This window comes from Prionailurus viverrinus, chromosome D2, assembly GCF_022837055.1.
Source record: "Prionailurus viverrinus isolate Anna chromosome D2, UM_Priviv_1.0, whole genome shotgun sequence".
NCBI lineage: Eukaryota > Metazoa > Chordata > Mammalia > Carnivora > Felidae > Prionailurus > Prionailurus viverrinus.
The window spans coordinates 33,361,821-33,384,195 of record NC_062571.1 but is presented as its reverse complement, the minus strand read 5'-3'; the positions used below and the strand labels follow the sequence as shown (position 1 = coordinate 33,384,195).

The window sequence follows — 22,375 nt, the reverse complement described above, 5'->3', positions numbered from 1 at the left end:
GCATCCAACTCTTGATTTCAGCTCAGGTCATGGTCTCACAGTCATGAGATTAAGCCTCATGTTGGGCTTTGCACTGGGGCGTGGAGCCTGCTTGGGATTCTCTCTCTCCCTCTCTCTCTCTGCCCCTCCCCCACTCACATGTTCACACTCTCTCTCCAAAATAAAATAAAATCTTAAAAAAAAAAAAAACCACATGGGTGCGCCTGGGTGGCTTGGTCAGTTAAGTGTCCAACTCTTGATTTCTGTTCAGGTCATCACCTCGTGGTTCTTGAGTTCGAGTCCCACATTGGGCTCTGCGCTGACAGCGTGGAGCCTGCTTGGGATTCTCTCTTTCTCCTTCTCTCTCTGCACCTCCCCCACTCTTGCACACGTGTGCTCGCTCTCTCTCTCAAAATAAACTTTAAAATAATAAATTAATAAAAAAATAAACTGTATGATTTATTTAGGTTACTGCATTTTTTGGCACCCTCTTAAATTTTGTGCCCAAAGTAATTTCCTCACTTGCTTCACCCTAGTGCCAGCCCTGTGTTCTAGTTCTGAAGTTTGGTGGAGGGGACATGAGTATTTATGATTATAATTTATTATTATTATTATTATTATTATTATCATAAATAATAATGTTAACTATGCCTTACTCATTTACAAATATTTTTTGGTTCATGGATAGTATTTCATTAAAAAAAAAAAACACAAGATAAAGAACTTAGAATTTTAAGAAGATTCATTCGGAACTTTGGAACCTGCAGACCATGAAAAGGAAGATAATTGTTTGTGTTCCCGAGTCAGTTTCTGGGGGACGTAGCTTCCTCTTGCTGCAGTGTATGCAGTGCAAGTAAAAAGAGTTGTTTTGCCCACGTCTAAACGAGTGAAAGGTCACTGGAGGGTAGGGGTACTAGAGGCTGCTGTCCACTTGGAGACAGACCTCAAGCAACTGAGTTGCTGTAGCCAGAGTATTCTGCCTGAGGCAAGATGGGCCACAAAATGGGCCACACAGGTGGGTTTGGCCCATATCTCACATAAAGCAAACCTGTCTAGCTCTGCTCACTGGCCACAGTGCTTACACTGTGGGCCATTACACTTGGGCCATGGCCCAAGAAGCAATGGAAGATTCCCAAACTCTCTAAGTTTCTCAGGGCTACTTGTATCCAGGAAAAGAGGTGATGTTTGACCCAAAAGACTCTTACCAGCACATCTAAAAATGTGAAGTACAAAAAATGTGAAGTCTATTGTTCATTAGTACGCTAGTGACTAATGGGAGATTATTTTGGGTCAGGGATGTCAGGATCAGCACTAATCTCAGAGGTGGCTAAGGAAGGGTTGAAGGTGCAGGCTGCTCCCTGCACTTGCCACCAGGTGCACTGCTCTGTCATTTGATACGGACTCGGTACATATCCAGTGACAGCTGCCTCAGTCTCAGAGTGGACATTTTGGCACATGATGTAGAAACCACAGGCTGCATTTTACCATCAGATGAGTGGGTGGTCACAGAAGATGGCTGCTTCCTGAGGCCTGCTCACCACACACTTGCTGGGATGCTGACCCCTCTTGTCGGCACAACCAGCAAAGCTGTTCTTCAGAACTGAAGGAGAGAGAAAAGAGTTTTCCAGACAGACAAAAGCTGAAGAGTTCATCACCACTCGAATAGCCTTACAAGAAGTGTTAAAGGAAGTTCTTCAAGCTGTTGAGCAAAACACCTGCATAGAATGAAAACTTCTGTGCAAGCATTGTTTCTGGTGGAGGTGCTAGAGTGAATGGTCGTTGCCGAGATAGAACACAACCACTGCAGAACCCTTACTGCTTAGAGCTACCTGGAGTCCACATGAGGAATGGTCACGCAGCCTATGGATTTTCCTATAGTTGTCTTTATGGGTACTATGCTTCAGCCTCAGTGAAACACTGAGATAGTGTCCAAGGCTACGGGGATCTTCACAGTGCGTGCTCTTTCCCAGTGAGCAAATGTCTTAAGAGTTGTGCCAGACCTCCTTTGATCCTGGCAGAAACATATTGCCCACCTGGTAGCTTTAGGTTCTGTGACGGGATGAAGCAATAAGGCACTTCCTTTTAGGCATGTCTCTATTGAGCCTGGCTTCTTGAGCCCTGTCCCAAGATGCTAAGCTTCAAGGTCATGTTTAAACCTCCTGTGAAAACCTGGCCCTCTCCATGTACGGTTGAACCCTCCTTAACGCTCACCATGATATATTACAGTTATTGGTTTCCATCTCCATCTGCTCCATAAGGCTGTGAGCACCACGTGCCTTTTCTCTCCCTCCTCTTACGCACAGTCTTGTACAGTGATTGGCCCAGAGCAGATACTCTGTAAATGTTCAATCAGTAATCAGGGATTTAGGACTTTACTAAGATTTTTATACTTCTGTCTTCAATTGCTCCAGGCTGCAAGAATTAGTCGATCGAGTGCTGGAACGTTTTCAGGCATCTGGACTAATAGTGAAAGAGTGGAATAGTGTGAAACTCCATGCTACAGTCATGAACACTCTATTCAGGAAGGACCCCAATGGTAAGTCCCACATAGAACTATAGCATAGTTTGTGATCAGTAAGGCCTTATGATATCCCTGGGGTTCAAACAAAACAGGGTATCAAAGAGCCTCTGGTATATCTTTTTTTGAACCTTTGAGTTGTTTTTTTTCGTTTTGTTGTTTTAATATGGAAGCTTCACGAATCTGCGCATCACCCTTGTGCAGAGGCCATGCTCATCTTCTCTGTGTCGTTCCAAGTTTAGTGTATGTGCTGCCGAAGCGAGCACAAACCTTTGCCTTGTTTTGATGAGCACAGTGGAAGTGGGCAGAGACATCTAGCATGGGACCATGACATTCTAGATCTTTGATTTCTGTTGCCCATAGCATTGCCAGATTTAGCAAATAGAAATACAGGATGCCCAGGTGAATTTAGGTAAACAGTGAATAATTATTTTAATATAAGTATGTCCCAGAGGTGCCTGGGTGTCTCAGTTGGTTAAGTGTCCAACTCTCGAGTTTGGCTTGGGTCATGATCTTCGTTGGGGTTGAGCCCCGCGTTGGGCTCCGTGCTGACTGTGCGGACCCTGCTTGGGATTCTCTCTCTCTCTGTCCCTCTGCCCCTTCAAATAAATGAGGGGACTTTAAAAAAATAAAAATAAATAAAAGTATAAGTGTGTCCCATGCAATATTTGGTGACTTTTTTTGAAAAGAAGAAAGAAGGAAGAAAGATTAGCTAGTAAAAGTAAAGGTTAGACCAGTGGTTCTCAAATAGGGGCAATTTTGCCCCCCTTGAGGACATTTGGGATTGTCTGGAGACGTTTTTGGTTGTCACATTTAAGGAGTTGAGGGTGCTGGCACAAAAACAGACACATAGACCAATGGAATAGAATAGAAACCCCAGAACTAGACCCACAAACGTATGGCCAACTCATCTTTGACAAAGCAGGAAAGAACATCCAATGGAAAAAAGACAGTCTCTTTAACAAATGGTGCTGGGAGAACTGGACAGCAACATGCAGAAGGTTGAAACTAGACTACTTTCTCACACCATTCACAAAAATAAACTCAAAATGGATAAAGGATCTAAATGTGAGACAGGAAACCATCAAAACCTTAGAGGAGAAAGCAGGAAAAGACCTCTCTGACCTCAGCCGTAGCAATCTCTTACTCGACACATCCCCAATGGCAAGGGAATTAAAAGCAAAAGTGAATTACTGGGACCTTATGAAGATAAAAAGCTTCTGCACAGCAAAGGAAACAACCAACAAAACTAAAAGGCAACCAACGGAATGGGAAAAGATATTCGCAAATGACATAACGGACAAAGGGCTAGTATCCAAAATCTATAAAGAGCTCACCAAACTCCACACCCGAAAAACAAATAACCCAGTGAAGAAATGGGCAGAAAACATGAATAGACGCTTCTCTAAAGAAGACATCCGGATGGCCAACAGGCACATGAAAAGATGTTCAGCGTCGCTCCTTATCAGGGAAATACAAATCAAAACCACACTCAGGTATCACCTCACGCCAGTCAGAGTGGCCAAAATGAACAAATCAGGAGACTATAGATGCTGGAGAGGATGTGGAGAAACGGGAACCCTCTTGCACTGTTGGTGGGAATGCAAATTGGTGCAGCCGCTCTGGAAAGCAGTGGGGAGGTTCCTCAGAAAATTAAAAATAGACCTACCCTATGACCCAGCAATAGCACTGCTAGGAATTTATCCAAGGGATACAGGAGTACTGATGCATAGGGCCACTTGTACCCCAATGTTCATAGCAGCACTCTCAACAATAGCCAAATTATGGAAAGAGCCTAAATGTCCATCAACTGATGAATGGATAAAGAAATTGTGGTTTATATGCACAATGGAATATTACGTGGCAATGAGAAAAAATGAAATATGGCCTTTTGTAGCAACGTGGATGGAACTGGAGAGTGTGATGCTAAGTGAAATAAGCCATACAGAGAAAGACAGATACCATATGGTTTCACTCTTATGTGGATCCTGAGAAACTTAACAGGAACCCATGGGGGAGGGGAAGGAAAAAAAAAAAAAGAGGTTAGAATGGGAGAGAGCCAAAGCATAAGAGACTGTTAAAAACTGAGAACAAACTGAGGGTTGATGGGGGGTGGGAGGGAGGTGAGGGTGGGTGATGGGTATTGAGGAGGGCACCTTTTGGGATGAGCACTGGGTGTTGTATGGAAACCAATTTGTCAATAAATTTCATAAAAAAAAAAATAATAAAAAATAAAAAATAAAAAAAAATAAGGAGTTGAGGGTGCTTTGCTACTGGCATCTAGTGAGTAGAGGCCAGGGATGCTGCTTAACTCCCTACAGTGTACAGGACAACCTACCTCAATAAAGAAGTATCTAGAAATGTCAGTATCACCACAGTTGAGGAACCTTGAATTAGAATAATAATTTTTTATTACTCTAAAATGGATTCTAAGCCTTTGTATAAAGGCATAGAATCCATCTAAATGGATTCTAAGCCTTTGTATAAAAATGCCTTGTTTTAACCCTTGATTTGGGACAGTAATCTACATTTAAAAAGGATTCTTCTTTTCTTCCCATTGCCTCTCCCCAGCAAGTGAAAGCTTTTCTAGCACATTCAGCATCTATCTGATCAGGAGCCACAAATTCAAGTATTTGAAATGGGTTTTATTTCCTTTGCTTAGGACCCTGACCTTGGTTTTAGAAAGTCTAGGTTGGAAGAGGAGATCTCCATCAGGACTTGACCCCATAAACTATTTGTAGATTTATACTTTAGGACAGTTTGTGTGTCCCATTTTTTGTCAAAGTACAGTTGATCCTTGAACAACATGGTTTAAACTGTGTGGGTCTCACTTACACACGGAATTCTTTCTATAAATACAGTATATACTATAAATGTATTTCCTGTTCCTTATGATTTTCTTAATATTTTCTTTTTTCTTTATTATAAGAATACAGTATATAATACATATAATATACAAAATATATATTAATTGGTTATATTATCAGTAAGGCTTTTAGTCAACAATAGTAATTTCGTTTTAGGGGAGTCAGGAGTTACACATGAATTTTCAACAGCATGGGGGTTGTTGTCCCTTATCCCCATTGTTCAAGGTCATCTGTGCATCTTTTCTTTATCTCAGATATATACCAAAGATCCCAAGTGGAAGTCATTTAATATTAAGCCCATTTGGTTAGAGCCATTGTAGGACTAAGAGATATGTAGCTGGCTAATTTTCAGTTCTAGCGTTTTGTGATGTTAGATCCTATTTTATTTAAGGTTTTTCTAAATAAATCACTGTTTTACCTTTGGGAACACTGAGATCAAAAATGGCTCAAGTGACTCAGTCAAAGCCTATAGACTCTTATTTGGGTAGTTCATAGAATCCAAAGCTCTATGCTTGCTCTTTTTCTGATGGAATGCGTTTCTTTCATTTGGATAATAGTATTGCAGAAGAATATGTAGAATTTCAGGAAAAAAATTTCTGGAATACTTCATATTTATAAATGTATGTACCTTGTCCAGAGCAAACATTTAAAGGAGTTTTTGATATTTATTTTCTTCTGGATGGTCAGTTTTAAGTTTGGAAACACAGATCGTCTGATGTGATGTACATCTTAACATCACTATGTAAAGACAGAATTTTAGAGCTCTAGAGTATACAATAGATTCGTTGGTTCAGAAGATACATTGTATCCAGCACCATCCAATAGTACTTCCTATGATGATAGAAATATTCTGTATCTATAATGTCCAGTATGGTAGCCACCATCCACATGTAGTTATTGAGCACTTGGAGGTGGCTAGTGAGACCGAGAAAGTCAACTTTTCATTTTAATTCCTTTTAATTAATTAAATTAATCACATATGGCTGGTGGCTACTGATTTGGACTGTGCAGGTACAGACGGTATTTTATGAGACATTTAATACCATCAGTAGTACGTTCTGCAAATGTCCTAGTCCTTAAATCTTTCTTTGGAGCTCTTACCATGCTCCATTATTAACTAACCTTTTGACATGTAAGAGTTGAATTATGCAGGAACCTGTATCTTCTAAATTGTGTGGATCCAGATTTATATTCAGTTAGCACCAGAGCTTCATGTAAGAAAATGTTCTGTGTTCACGGTATAGTTATCCTTTCTTACTTAGAGATAGTTTGAATATAACACTTTCATTGAGATAAATTCACATACTGTATGATTCACTCATTGAAAGCATATAATCCAGTGATTTTTAGTATAGTCAGAGTTACGCAGCCATTACCACGATCAATTTTAGAACACTTTTCATCACTCCAAAATGAAACCCCATTGGCGGTGTGACTCCTTAACCTTGCAGTCCTACACACCATCAGTCACTTTCTGTCCTATAAATTTGCCTTTTCTCTGGATATTTTGTATAAATAGAATCATGCAATATATGATCCTTTGTGACTGGCTTCTTTCACTTAGCATAATGCATACAGGATTCATCCATGTGATAACATGTATCATGCCTCATTCCCTTTTTATTGCCAAATAATCATCCACTATATGGATGTACCACATCTTATTTATCCATTTCTCAGTTGACGGACATTTATATTGTTTCTTCTTTTTGACTATTAGGATCAATGCCGCTGTGAACATTTTCATACAAGTTTTTGTGTGGGCATATATTTTCGCTTCTTTTGGGTATATACTTAAGAGTGAAATTTCAGGTCATATGGTAAGCCAGTGTTTAACTTTTTGAGGAGCTGCCAGACTGTTTTCCAAAGTGTCTGCACCATTTTACATTCCTGCCAGCAGTGTGTGAAGGTTCCAGTTTCTCTCCTTCTTTGCTGACACTTGTTACTATCTATCTTTTTGATTATTGCTGTCATTTTTGATGTGAGGTGGTATCTCATTTTAGTTTTGATTTGCATTTCCCTGATGGCTAGTGCTACTTACAGATTTTGAAACTGTCATTGATCTTTGATTAAGTGAATACTTTGTCATTAGAAGTTACCAGTGTGTAATTCCAGTGAGCTAGCTAACTTATATTATGCACGTGGAGTTAGCGCTCTGGACATATTTTACCAGTTCTGACTTGGTAGTTTCCATAGCTGTATACAATAAAAGAGCATATTCAAAAGTGGCAATACAAATACTTTTGGAATGTCTGTTGGTAGGCAGGAAAGGGTAAATATCTTAGAAAATATTCCGAGGGTTAAATAATTCTTAAGGATGCTTTGAATTTTCTATACTTTGGATTCTTCTGTATGATGAATTTTTACTTGAAAAGGGGATAGGAATCAGGTGTTTCACTCTTTCTTACCTGTCATCCCTTTCCTTTGAAATCCTCTTTCCTGCCATATTTCAAGGATGTCCTTCGGAATAAGCATGCTAAATTAACACAAGGAGTTAGAGCATAGCTTTGATGAGGCTAAGGTCATAGATTTGCTGCATTTCTGTGTAGAATGTCTGTAAAGATACCTTTGAACTGAAGGGGGCTTTCTCATTTGCAGGGGGGGGGTTCCTTAAATCAACCCACATCATGTTGGTTGCAACCCAAATCAGTGTTGCCAGCACTTTTGACTACTTAATGTGAGTTTTTGTATGTTTTTTTTTTTGTTTTTTTTTTACATATTTTAAAAGGCATGCAGCTTACACAAAATCTTGGGCTTTTAGACTTCAAGGAACCTTTGGAGATACCTAATCTTAACCCGTAACTGTGTAAATGAACTGAGGTCCATAGAAGAGACATAATTTGCTTAAGAATATGGTTCATTTTATACACACAAGCACACACACACACACACACACACACACACACACCCCACATCTTTTTTATCCATTCATCTATTGATGGACATTTTAACTGCTTCCATATCTTGGCTATTGTAAATAACGCTGCAATAAACATAGGGGTGTATATATCTTTGAATTCGTGTTTTCGTTTTCTTTGGGTAAATGCCCAAAAGTGGAATTACTGGATTGTTTGGTACTTCTATTTTTAATTTTTTGAGGAACCTCCATCCTTTTGCTCCAAGTTTACATTCCCACCAACAGTGCATGAGGGTTCCCTTTTCCTCATGTCCTTGCCAACACTTGTTATTTCTTATCTTTTTTTTACAATGGATAAAGAAGATGTGGGGGGGGGGTGTGTGTCTACTTGTATATACATATACAACAGAATATGACTCAGCCATAAAAAAGAATGAATTCTTGCCATTTGTGACAACATACATGGACCTAGAGGGTATTATGCAAAGTGAAATAAATCAGACAGAGAAAGACAAATGCCACAATGATTTTACTTATATGTGGAATCTAAAAAACAAACAAAAAACAGAAGCCGACTAATAACTATAGAGAACAAACCAGTGGTTGCCAGAGGGTTTGATGAGAGGTGGGGTGGGCAAAATAGGTGAAGAGGATTAAGAGGTAAAAATTTCTGGTTATAAAATAGGGGCACCTGGGTGGCTCAGTCTGTTAAGCGTCCAACTTCAGCTCAGGTCATGATCTCACGGTTTGTGGGTTTGAGCCCCACATCGGGCTCTGTGCTGACAGCTCAGAGCCTAGAGCCTGTTTTGGATACTTGTCTGTGTCTCCTTCTCTCTCTGCCCCTCTCCTTCTTGCGCTGTCTCTCTCTCTCTCAAAAATAAATAAATATTAAAAAAATAATAATTTACAGAGATGAAAAGTACAACATGGGGAAGGAATATAGTCAATAATATTGTAATAATGTTGTATGACAGATGGTGTATGGCACATGGTGACTAGACTTACCACAGTGAACGCTGAGTAATGTATAGAATTGTTGAGTCACTGTGTTGTACACCTGAAACGAATACAACACTGATGTCAACTATAGTTCAATTAAAAAAAAAAAAGACTATGGCTAATGACATACATAACCTACCTCGAGTGCTTGGACAGTGTTGGATGAATAAATGTGTATGGAGTTGATAACAGAGCTGAGACTGGACCCCGGGCCTCTTGACTCAGCCTGCTGCTTTTCCCTCCCACTGTACCACTTTCCAGGTAATACATTTTGCTAGCTATACCTGTAGAAACCCAAAAGAAAACAAACGTATATAACCCAAGCTTCTCTTCTAATATTGTCTTTGAAATATTTACAGCTGAAGGCAGGTACAATCTCTACACAGCGGATGGCAAATACATCTTCAAGGAAAGAGAATCATTTGATGGCCGAAACATTTTAAAGGTCAGTACATAGCAGGTGAATTGGAAATTCTTTGGCATGTATCCTAAAATAAGAGAGGAAAACAAGTTGTTCTCCTTTTAACAGTAAAGTACATTTTTCTCATGCTTCCCATAAGGATCATTGATTGAAAGGCTGGCTAAAAAAAAAAAAAAACAAAAAAAAACAACTAATGTCCTAAAGGAAAAGGGAAATCTTTTTGAATCTGTTGAGGCTGTGATGTCTCTTATTAGAGTACTTGAAACTGATGATTTAAGAAACAAGTATCTAAACTACTTGGACCCATAGCAATAAGTTGATTTTAATGTGGTGAGTTTTACTTTGTATTTTACCTCTGGAGGTCTGAGTTTGCATTTTTTAAGTGAAAAAGAATTGTTTTGTTCTAATAGACTTTTCACTCACTGCTCTCTAAAGTTGTTTTGTAATTTGTTTTTACTCAGGAATAGCCTCTGTCTGAAAAGTAGGCAGTCTGTCTCGGACTGTTGAGGTTTTGCTTTCCTGAGTGTTAAAGTAATCTATGAAATTCCCATAAAAAGGGTTCTTCAGGATTGCATTTATCTTTCTCCTACAGACCACATTCTGTAATATCCATGATTTATACCCTCTCCATCAGGTTAACATGTCATTGTGCCTCTGGGCAAACACAAACAAATTGATACAATGGAGAGGTTTTTAATTCTTCATTTCACTTGTTCTGTAAGGGGTTTAGGTCATACATTTTCAAAGCCATTGGATGGTTTTTAGAGTTGGGAAGAGAGTCTGTGTATATAACTTCAGAAAAAACTTTAGCTTTAAAAATGCTCTTTCTTTTTCCTTCCCCACCTCATCCTCCATTGCCATATCTGGTCACTTGGCACTTTTCTTGCCAGATGCCTAATGTGATCCAGTTACCTCTAATTCATGACCTCACTTCAGCACCTGCAGACTTCATACCACAGAACCCAACAAGGCAATGACCGCATCCACTCGTAGGCAGGCATTCAGGCTTCTACAGTTTATAGAGCTGTGTTGATTCCTTCTTTCCTTGATATCTTTCCTCTTTCTGAGTACTTTTCTTGTTTTCAAAGTAGCTATGGTAGCTTTGGTTTGAGTGGCAAGGTGCTAATGAATTCCGCAGCCATTTACTGATTTTCCCAGGCCACATCTTCAGTGTGATATGAATCTTTTTCTTCTTCTATCTCATTTTCTGGGCCTTTTCCAATAATAGCATTAGTTATTTTGCTTTTTTTGTCATTGTTGTTAGTTTGATTAAGAAAGAAAAGTAGACTGAATAGGGAAAGAAATCTGTAGGAATGACTCAAGCTGTCTTGGTTCTTTTGGAATCCGAATTAGAGCTCAGAAGGTATGCTGATCAAAGTCAAGTGTGAGGCACTTTGACATCAGCAAGAGGGAGGTCATGGCAGAAAGCCTGTGCAGTGGCTGTATGAACAGTATGGGTGTCTCACCTAATACTTAATTCCTCTCTTTCTGAAAAGTCCATCTTCCAATTTAAAGATGCTTTGCCTTGAAATCTTCCTATCCACCCCAGTGATGGCATGGGTGCAGCTCCCTCTAGTGTTAACAAGGGCTTGCTATGTTAGTAGTACCCTAACTGGTTGGTGCCTCATCACAGTGTCAAAGTTGGGCTCAGCTAGGGACTTAGAGACTACTTAATCCAGTTTCCCACTTTAATTTCTAAGGGCACAAGATCCAACATAATTAAAGTGGCTGGCCAAAGGTTACCGATCGTTAGTAGCTGAGTCTGAAATGAGAGCAAAAAGATTCAAATCACAAGTTAGCATCGTCTCTGCTGCCTCTCATAAAGAAGCTCAGTGTTTAGGTAGATATCATTAGGTTTTTGCAGTTTGGCGTATCTGTTTGAACTGTAATAATGTCTGATGAGAAGTTGTTTCATAAATGTTGGGGCAATGGTGTATGCCAGTTAGTCTAAAACTGTGGCTAATTAAGAATTAGACGTTGAATTGAATGTAACACCAACACCAGCAGAAATACTTATTGGCTGTATACCATCTGCCAGACCATGTGCCCTGCAGATAAAACAGTCATTATGATACAATCCCTGTCTTCTAGGAGCTTCCTGTCTTTGAGGGGTACAGACTGTTAATAGGCAATTATAATATAAAATGGTGGGGGCGGGTTACGAGTATGGAGAAGTTCCTTTGAACACAGATAGTTAGAACAAAGTGTCTTTTGATACACTAATATTTTACTTTCTAATCACTAGCTGCAGAAAATATAATCTTTCACCTATATTCAATCAAAGGAATTCACTTTTCTTTGAGAATAAAGGTAATATGTGGCCTCCAACGATTACCCACCCCTAAACGCAGAAGTAGCTATGGTAGCCCACCTTTTGGAATTTCCATAAATGAACATGCCTTTCTCAATTAGAACATAAGAATCCATGGGCCCCGACACCTTTGGGGACAAAAAAGATTCCAAAAAACCAGTGAATTGTATATGTAGTTTTTGTATCAGATAAAATGATTACATTTAGAAAGAAAAAAAACTTCAATTTCACTAACAAGATAGGAACTGACGTGGAGAAAACCGAAAGATTAACTGCATTGGTGGTTCAGGAGCCCAAGCATATGTGTGTAGCATATTAACAGCTGCTTAGGTCAAGGATCAGGAATGCGGGTGGTGAGAAGCAGCCTTGGAAAAAAATCAGCTTCATCTACTATTCAAAGAGAAACAAAAGGAGAAAGCAAGCCATCGCACGTTGCTCTGAGAATTTAATAAGTAACAGCCAACTGCTCTTCTCCTCCATGAAGGGAATTGGTCCTTTTGGCCTGGTGTAATATTATGCGTTCTGGGTGCCTTAATAAGAAAGAAAAAAGTCTTTAATGTCTTCTGGAGGTAGAAGCCACATTTTTCTTTTGTACGGCTCTTTTGAGAGTTGTTGCAGCTGTAATAGACCAGTATTGGGTTATTCATAACTAAAATAAGAATTTTACCTGAAGAAGGACTTTGAAAGAACTGACAAGTAAAAGAATCATTCTCCTGTGGTTTTCAGATTAGAAAAGGAGCATATGTAGTTGTGATGGGTTTTTATGAAGACGGACAGATAGCTCTGAAAGGAGCATGTACTCATGAAGATGACTGAGGCCAAATTCACAGGGTAATGTCCCCTCAGACAGTTTCTATTTCTAATCTAAGAGATAGGAACAAAGATGCTATTTGTTTATCTATAAGGCAGTGATAAACTTGTAATTGGAGAAATCATGCTGACCTAAAGACATACTATACTGCCAGAAATAACTGCTCCCTCGCAAGTGGAACAGTCAGAAACTGCCAGCCCCAGAGAGAGAAGTGGTCTTAATGGCAGTCTGTTTGGGGGGCTTGTGAACCTACATTAAGCAGTAGAATCATTATTCCAAGACTGTGCTCTCAGCAGATTGAACAGGAGTACAGTATTAACTGTTCGAAAGCATAGCTTCTGACTGCAGTGAAGAGGAGGAGATATTAGAGCCCTAGGTTGTACTTAGTAGAGGAGGTGATGCCGTACAAATAAAGGCACAGTTGACACAGTATTTGGAAAAGAATAGAAAGAAAGTTCTATAGGTCCAGAATCAAAGGACATCATCACAGTGCCATTTCTTCAGACACTTGAAAATCCTGGAAAATATAAACCAAGTAAAAAGGAGATGAATTTGTGCCTTTCCATTTTATATATAGGAATCTTTAGAGAAAGAGGGAATTGGTGCCATTAAAGTAACTATTGGTTCAGGAGGTTAAGCATCCAACTCTTGATTTCAGCTCAGGTCGTGATCTCAGGACCATGAGATCGAGCCCTCCATCAGGGCTCCATGATGGGCATGGAGCCTGCTTAAGACTCTCTCTTTTCCCATATTGATTCATTCATTCATTCATTCTCTCTCTCTCTCTCTCTCTCTCTCTCTCTCTCTCTCTCAAAAATAGCCATATTGTTTTTTAATATTTTACTTGAAAAGTGGTTTTATTTTTGAAAATATGTTTTAAATCTGTTTAGCATCATTGAAGCTTTTCTTGAAAGGTGTAAATGAGAGTAACTCAAATATTCCATTCATTTTTGCTTTTGTTCCATCTCTGTCCCTTAACCTCTTTTTAAAAAAGGACAGTTAGAATAAATAAATTTAAATGAGAGCTTTATTTAATTTACTTAAGGAAGCTGTTTAAAAATATTTTATCTTTTTTTTGGTAAAACATATACATAGAACAGTGAATGAAACATACATATACATTTAACAAATAATCATGAACAGTGTAACTACTAACAAGGTCAAAAAGTAGAACATATCCCCCATGTCCTTCCCTGGCCAACTCTTTAGTTTCTCCTTAGGTAACAAATGCACAATTAAATTCTTAAACACTCTCAGTGAACATTCTTGTTTTGAATGATTACTTTGTTTCAAAGTATTAGAAGACTATTGAAAAGTTGAATTCATTTTTGTTTTTTTCTAGGGAAGAGATGTGAGACTGGGAACTATGTAGAAATTAAAAAAAAAAAAAAAGATACAAGGGGCACCTGGCTGGCTCAGTTGGTGGAGCATGATGCAACTCTTAATCTCAGGGTTATGAGTTCGAGCCCCACGTTGGGCATGGAACGTTCTTCCATCCAAGTACTAACCAGGCCCAACCCTGCTTAGCTTCCGAGATCAGACGAGATCGGGCGCGTTCAGGGTGGTATGGCCGTAGACTGGGCATGGAACGTTCTTAAGGAACGTCCTTAAATTTTATATATATTAATGACTACAAAGAAAGACTACTATTATTTCTAAGGAAGAAAACATTGTGTCTTTCATTATCCAGCTCAGTATTCAGCCATATTATATACTGTGATTGAAAATTACTTCTTAGTCACATGACTGTTTAGAATTTTTTTCTTCAAAACTGCTCTTTCAGAAAGACTTTCCTTGAGAGTCTATCACTACTTGTTCCACTGCACTATTATATCAGGATAAATAACAGCAAATTGAACGTGGCTTAAAGTTCTTCTCTCTCATTACCACCGTAAGTATGGTGGTGTTTTTACTAACTGCTGTCTCTGTGACTTGACGTTTTTTTTTTTTTCTGTGACTTGAAAATTTAATTTTATTTAGGTAAGTAAAATCACTAAACAGACATCACTTCCTCTCTAAGCTATTTATGCTTATACACTATTGATACTAAGTTCAGTTCCCTTGGACACAGAGATAGTTTGTAATAGTTTTGTCCATAGCATTGAAAACAGTCACATTATTCGTGATAATCATGTGAAGTAGGAAACATGTTAGAGGAGCAAACATACAACTTTCTGAAGAATTTGACTCGTCAAGTTAAGATGTGGAAAAGGTCATTTAGAGAATAAGAGAATCCGTGGAAATTACACACACACACACACACACACACACACACATATTCAATTAAGGATTGGAAGATAGAGTTAAGAAAATGGCAAAGGTGAAGAGAGAGAAAATATGAGGGGGAAAATATGACACAGAGGATCCTCAGACAGTGCAAAAATTAAGATTCTAAAAGGAGGGAGCTCCTGGATGGCTAGGTCCGTTAGGTGGCCGACTCTTGATTTCAGCTCAGGTCATGATCTCATAGTTACGAGTTCGAGCCCCACATCAGGCTCTGTGCTCACAGAGTGGAGCCTGCTTCGGGTCCTCTGTCTCCCTCTCTCTGCCCCTTCCCCACTTCACACACACACACACAAAAGTTAAAAAATAAAAAAAAAAAAAGATTCTAAAAGGAGACAATAGAGAGACTGTTCTTGAACTTGGATGAAGGAGGCTCTACTCTGGTGTTGCCCCCAGGCACTTGGGAGTTGCAAAGAAAAATCCTCTCCAGAAGACAGTTTCATCACCCTCCACCTACTAACATCCCTCCAAGGAACTTTCCCCCCCCCAAAATGGCCAGTACACAGAGATAGCGAGGCATCTGAGGAGACCACTCTCTGTAAGCAAACAGACATCCAAAACTCAGACACGACATGCTGGAGTCATCAGACTCAGACTAAAAACAACTGTGCTTCCTGTGTTCAAAGGAATAAAAGCCAAGCTTAAAATGTTATCAGGTAATTGGGAACTGTTACAAAAGCAAAGTGACGTAGCAGTTTTTTAAACCAAATAGAAATGCTAGAGCTGGAAAATGCAGTAATTGAAATTAGGAGCTCAGCAGTAACGTAGACAGAGAGAAAGAGATGCAGTGAACTGGAAGGTCGGAAGAAATCCTCCAGAACGTTGCATGGACAGAGGGAAAGGTAAAAATTAGAGCTGAGAGGATAAGAGACCTGTAGGATAGAGCGAGAAGATCCAACGTGCATCTAGTCCCAAGTCCCAGGAGAGAAGAGTGCAAATGGAGCAGAGCTGATGAAAGACACGTGAATTCCAAACAGGAGTTTTGTGAAGTGAGCTTATATTGTACTTTTCTTTCCTACAACCTGTGACTGCATCATGGACAACAAAACGGACAGCCTTACTTAACTAAACTACTTGGGCCCCAACACTTATTAAACTGAGTGACTGAAATTTGTTGGCAATAGCTACATTACAAAGAACAAAAAAACAAAACAGAAAATTCAGCTAAAGAATGCTTTTCTTAAAGTAGATGATACAAAAAAAAAGGAGGATAAAAGGTATCCAGGAAGTCTTTTTATTATTCGTATAACTTTGCTCTGAAACTGTCAGAATAAAAATTTCTAAATGTAGGAAAGACAGACGTGCACATAGGAGGGGAATAGGACACTAGCCATTTGCTGTATTTTTAATAACCACCTTCGAGAAGAGTTGAAATCTTAGCTGTGTTTTGTTTCAGTGTTTAGAATAGATGCAGCTTTTATTAATTGTTGATCTTACTGCAAAAATTGGGCCATTTGATTTCAAAGGGCATAAGAATTTAACATAAGGAGCAATTTTCTGATTAGAATGTTTCATATTAGAACAAGCTACTAGGAAGGTAGTGGCATCTTTCATTAGAATGCTTTTGTTTTGTTTTTGTTTTTTATTTTTATTTTTATTTTTTTTAACGTTGATTTATTTTTGAGACAGAGAGAGACAGAGCGTGAACAGGGGAGGGGCAGAGAGAGAGAGAGACACAGAATCCGAAACAGGCTCCAGGCTCTGAGCTGTCAGCACAGAGCCCGACGCAGGGCCTGAACCCACAGACCGTGAGATCATGACCTGAGCCGAAGTCGGGCGCTTAACCGACCAAGCCACCCAGGCGCCCCTAGAATGCTTTTGTTTTAAGAAATGAGAGTTCCATTTCATTTCATTCTCCCTGCTGTCATCCCTTTCAAAGTTTTCCCTATGTAATTCCCTGAAACCTATCTCTCACCTCTATTGTTGAACTGAAACAGCACTGTAAAGGTCACCAGTAGTCCCTATTTGTTCAGTGCCTTGACCCACTTTTACTTTTTTCCAGTAACCACATTGAGAGTATTAAGCGCTTTTCTCCTTCAAATGTTCTCTTCTCTTGGCTTCAGTGGCAATTGGCTCTCCTGGTGTCTACTGTGCCAGTGAATCTACTTTTTTTTTTTTTTTTTTTAAACATTCACTGCCTTGTAGGGCTACCTGCTAAGGTTTTGTCCTTATCTATGTTTTTCTCTTAACTGCAGTCTTGTTTTGTGCAAATTCTACTCATTCTTCACGTACAGATACTACATCCTCCCTAATGGTTGATGACGCTCTTCCCCCTCTCCTTACTTTGATTGTGCAGAGACCTGTCATGTGCTCCCCAGTGTTGAGCAATGTTCCTGTCCCTGGCAACCACTCAGGAAGCTTTTCTGGACTGACTAAAACTGTTTTTTTTACAGGAATCAGATTTTAGAAGAGGAGACGAAAAAGAGTTTTTGTTTGCCAAAGGAGATAGTTTTACCCCATACATGAGATTGTAAACGCTCAGAGCAGGGGCCAGCAAACTGCAGTCCGAGGGCCAAATATGTCCTGCCACCTGTTTTGCACGTGGCCCTCAAACTGTGAATGTTTTTTATTTTTTTTTTATTTTTATTTTTTTTTAATTTTTTTTTTTTCAACGTTTATTTATTTTTGGGACAGAGAGAGACAGAGCATGAACGGGGGAGGGGCAGAGAGAGAGGGAGACACAGAGTCGGAAACAGGCTCCAGGCTCTGAGCCATCAGCCCAGAGCCCGACGCGGGGCTGGAACTCACGGAGCGCGAGATCGTGACCTGGCTGAAGTCGGACGCTTAACCGACTGCGCCACCCAGGCGCCCCTGTTTTTTATATTTTTTAACGGTTGAAAAAAAAAATCAGAAGAAGAGCAATACTTGAGGACATGCAAAAATTATATAAAATTCAGATGTCAGGGTCCATAAATAAAATTTCTATTGGAACACAGCCATCCTCATTTGTTTATGCACTGACTGCTTTTGTGCCACAGTGCCAGAGTTGAGTAGTTGTGACGGACACCATATGGGCACCTTGCCTTTTATGGAAAAACTTTGCTGACACCTACGTGGTTAGAGTTTAGTTTAATTTTCTTTTATTCCACCCAACACAACTTCCTGCTTTATGATTAGACGTGATGCTCATATTTAATAGACCCTCAAGATATACTAACTATGTCATATTTAGTTAACAGTCAATCCTATTGAATTTCTATCTACTTGAATATTTTCTAACAAATGTTTGTTTCTTTTTTAAAATGAGTTTACTAGGGGCATCTGTGTGGCTCAGTCAGTTGAGCATCCAACTTTGGCTCAAGTCATGATCTCTCGATTCGTAAGTTCAAGCCCCACATGGGGCTCACTACTGTCAGCGTGGAGCCTGCTTCAGATCCTCTGTATCCCTCTCTCTCTGCCCTTCCCCTGCTCATTCTCATTCTTTCTCTCTCTCTCTCTCTCAAAAATAAACACTTAAAAAAATGAGTTTACTAAATTCAAGAAAAAGAGAGTCCCAAATTAAATATACCTATAGCTCATACTCGTAATCTTCTGTTAATAAGTGAAGTTCATTTTTCAGTTAAATTTGATTGCAACTTTAGTACTCCATATAGCAAGATTCAGCTGATACAGATCATAATGAACTTGAATTTACACTTAACCTCCTTTTATTTCAGAATACATCCAAAACTAATTTTATATTTCTCTGTGGTATACATTCATTAACTTGAAAGACAAACAATGATTTCTTTAACAGTTTTATTTATGCCTTATTACAGAATATTTTAATAAAAATTATTGAATGAAAAATAAAGTGCATTGCACTTGTAAGTAAATTGTGCTGATTTTATAATTAGCATGAATATCAGAAAAATTGGAGTTTAAGAACAAGCCTGGGACAAGACATCTTGCCAAAATACAGCCACTATTATTTTGCAGTTAGTGATAAAATATGGCTCTGCCTTCATTCATTTTTTTTTTTTTAACATTTATTTATTTTTAGAGAGAGAGAGAGCACAAGCAGGGGAGGGGCAGAGAGAAGGAGAGACAGAATCCCAAGCAGGCCCTGGGCCATTAGTGCAGAGCCCAATGTAGGGCTCAAACTCACTGACGTGTGAGATTATGACCTGAGCCAAGATCAAGAGTCAGAGGCTTAACTGACTGAGCCACCCAGGTGCTCCTGTTCTTGACGGTTGAAAACAAAACTCATGAAAATGGGAGATTGCAGGAAATCATTAGAGGCTTTTTGATATTTTACTAGTAATAGAAATAACATACTGTACTTGAAAAGAAATGAAATATTCTGACAGGTGATGGGACAGTTTCTTCAGGCATCAGAGGTAAAAGAAAAGTGCAATTTGGAATGCTTTAGTTTAGTTTTACATAGTCTTATTTTAGGCTGTTGGGTTGGGGTGGGAGCCAGGGGATGGGGAAGATGCATATTTTGGGACAATGTCTTGTCCTAGGTAGTATTTTACCATAACTTTTCCTCTGCCTTTGTTTATGTATCACTTTGCTGGGAAAGCGAAGTCTTAAATCATTAATGGGGGCAAGCAAAGACAAGATTGTCAGTGAGGTGAAACCATCATTGAAATGAAACTGGAAGAGAAGCATTTGGCTGATTTTCGACAAAGCCAACATCCATTCTAGAAAAATGCACCTTCTCTGGTCTGTTGCTGTCTGTTCGTACATGGTATTTCACTCTCTTGAATTTATGCTTATTGGTTATTCATCTTTGCACTGGTGCTGGAATACTTGTATGTGTTGTCTTGGCTCAGGCAGGGAATGATGGGTTTGGAAGGGTCTAACTGCACAATGACAAGATCTAGGCCATGGTTTGGCAAAGACAATGACAGTAGAAAATATCCTCTTGAATACCTACTAAATATAAAACACTAAGCTAGACGCTCGGTGTATTGGGGGAGGGAGAATAAATAATTGTCTTTTGTCCCTCCAATTACATTCCTGTGAACTCTTTGAACAGGGTGCTTGTTTTCATTGTGGGAAATAGTAATCTCTTTTATGTACTCATTTCTAGGGATCCAGTCATATCACTTGGGGTATATATCACAAACTTAGTGAGTTGTGTTATAGTTCATTTGGGGTCCATTGTAGTTGTTGGTTTTTTTTTTTAATGTTTATTTATTTTTTTTGAGAGAGCACAAACTGGGGAGGGGCAGAGAGAGAGGGAGACAGAGGATCTGAAGTGGGCTCTGTGCTGACAGCAGCAAGCCTGAGGTGGAGCTTGAACTCATGAACTGAGAGATCGTGACCTGAGCCGAAGTTGGACGCTTAACTGGCTAAGCGACCCAAGTGTCCCGTTGTGGTTTTTTTAAGTTGTGGTACAACATACATGATAGGAGATTTCCCATTTTAACCAATTTTAGTGTATAATTTAGTGGCATTAAGTGCAATTCACATGGTGCAACCACCACTACCATCCATCTCCAGAACTTTTTTATCATCCCAGTTGAAACTCTGTACCTATTAAACAGGAAGTACTCATCTTCTCCTCCCCTCTTTCCCTGGTACCCACCATTCTACTTTCTGGCTCTATGGATTTGATTACTGTAGGTGTCTCATATAAGAGGAATCATACAATATTTTGCCCTTTTGTTTCTGGCTTTTTTTTAAATGTTTATTTATTTATTTATTTATTTATTTTTTTAAATTTTTTTTTTCAACGTTTTTTTTTTTTATTTATTTTTGGGACAGAGAGAGACAGAGCATGAACGGGGGAGGGGCAGAGAGAGAGGGAGACACAGAATCGGAAACAGGCTCCAGGCTCTGAGCCATCAGCCCAGAGCCTGACGCGGGGCTCGAACTCACGGACCGCAAGATCGTGACCTGGCTGAAGTCGGACGCTTAACCGACTGCGCCACCCAGGCGCCCCTAAATGTTTATTTATTTTTGACAGAGAGAGAAAGAGAAAGCATGAGCAAGGGAGGGACAGAGAGAGAGGGAAACACAGTCTGAAGCAGACTCCAGGCTCTCAGCTGTCAGCACAGAGCCCGATGCGGGGCTTGAACTCACAAACCGCAAGATCATGACCTGAGCCAGAGTCGGACACATAACTGACTGAGCCACCCAGGCTCAGGTTTCTGGCTTATTTCAGTTACATGTCTTCAGGCTTCCTCAATGTTGTAGCATGTGTCAGGATTTTATTTCTTTTTAAGAATGAATAATGTCCCAGTGCGTATATATACTCCATTGTGTTTTTAGCTACAGTGTAGACAAGCCAGTAGCCAAATATAAATCTGTACCCAGAGATTGTGACAGGGCACTGTCTTCTCTGGAGCAGCCTATTGTTTAAAGACCGTGTTAGATTGGGTGGCTTGGTGCCAAGAATACCTAAGTGTTATTCCAAATGTTAAAGGACACTGGTGCGAACAGATCAAAGAAACAAGAGTGAAGTCCACTATGCCAGGAAACATATTAAGTTGATGACTAATTAAGAAACAATGTCCTCTTTCCCATATCCCAAGGATGAAACAGTTTTCCAATCCATGCTCAAATGTGAACATTATTACAAGTTAAAAGTGAAAACACAGGATGTAAATCAGCCAAAACACCAATTCAGAGTTGACCCTCTCAGTTGTGGATTAAAACATTGACACCATTTTCTTAAATTATAGAGGTCTTGTTCTCCTAAGTCCTGAAGTGTGGCAGGGCTTCCGAGGCCTTTTGCTTATTTGAGGTATAGCCCTTTGCAGAGGGGAAGGAGGCTGTCTGAACTGAGTTACGGACAACTAAGTGTGTGTCATAATACATAATGCCGCATTGGTGCTGCTGGGGCTGTGGTTCTGCCAGAGGACGAAGTATTTCATGCCTCCCTGTGTAATAAGATGACTTAGTTGAAAGTCCAGGATAACATGTGGCAACCTCTCTCTCATCTTCCCGGGAACCACTACAACCTCAGCTATTATTTGGGCAACTGTTATTTGTACGTATTTATACTCTTGCCACCGTCTGATGTTGCTGAGGGCCATCTGATTCGCTCAGCTTCTGGATGCTGCTCTCACGTTGGAAAAGTTGGAACAGAGTGGACGGAGCCTGATGACCTTGTTTTCTCCCCTCTCACGTTGTTCTTTTTCTGAATGTGTTGCTCGGCACAGGAGTCAGCCCCTTTATGCCCAGCCTCCCTAACGCCACTTGCCTAGAGACACGCAGGCCAAGGAGAAACCATCTCTGCTGCTGTCCCCCGTGCTCCCTTTCAGGGATTTCTTTCTGCCGACTTGCGCCTCCTGTCTGATATATAATACAAAGATCAAACACTTCTCTTCTGTTGCATTTGTTTGTTTGAGGGATAATTACAAATAATATCTGAGGGATGATTACCAAACTGAAAAT

General features: G+C 39.6%; 1 protein-coding gene and 1 non-coding gene across 8 annotated transcripts in view; one reads left to right on the top strand and one right to left on the bottom strand.

Moving 5' to 3' along the window:
• ASCC1 (activating signal cointegrator 1 complex subunit 1) overlaps nucleotides 1-22,375 on the top strand; it is a 112,091-nt gene that overhangs the window by 77,033 nt on the left and 12,683 nt on the right. For 6 of the 7 annotated variants that reach the window (XR_007145254.1, XR_007145251.1, XR_007145253.1 and 3 more), the window contains exons 8-9: nucleotides 2,391-2,515; nucleotides 9,580-9,665. Coding sequence is in view for 3 of the 7 variants with exons in the window: in XM_047824733.1 (XP_047680689.1) it covers nucleotides 2,391-2,515; nucleotides 9,580-9,665 (211 nt within the window). In the remaining 4 variants the exon portion in view is untranslated. The remainder of the gene's footprint in view (nucleotides 1-2,390; nucleotides 2,516-9,579; nucleotides 9,666-22,375) is intronic. The other variant, XM_047824735.1, reaches the window with a different exon arrangement.
• LOC125148497 (U6 spliceosomal RNA) lies at nucleotides 2,657-2,763 on the bottom strand. Its single transcript, XR_007145580.1, has one exon. It is a non-coding gene; the product is annotated as a U6 spliceosomal RNA (small nuclear RNA).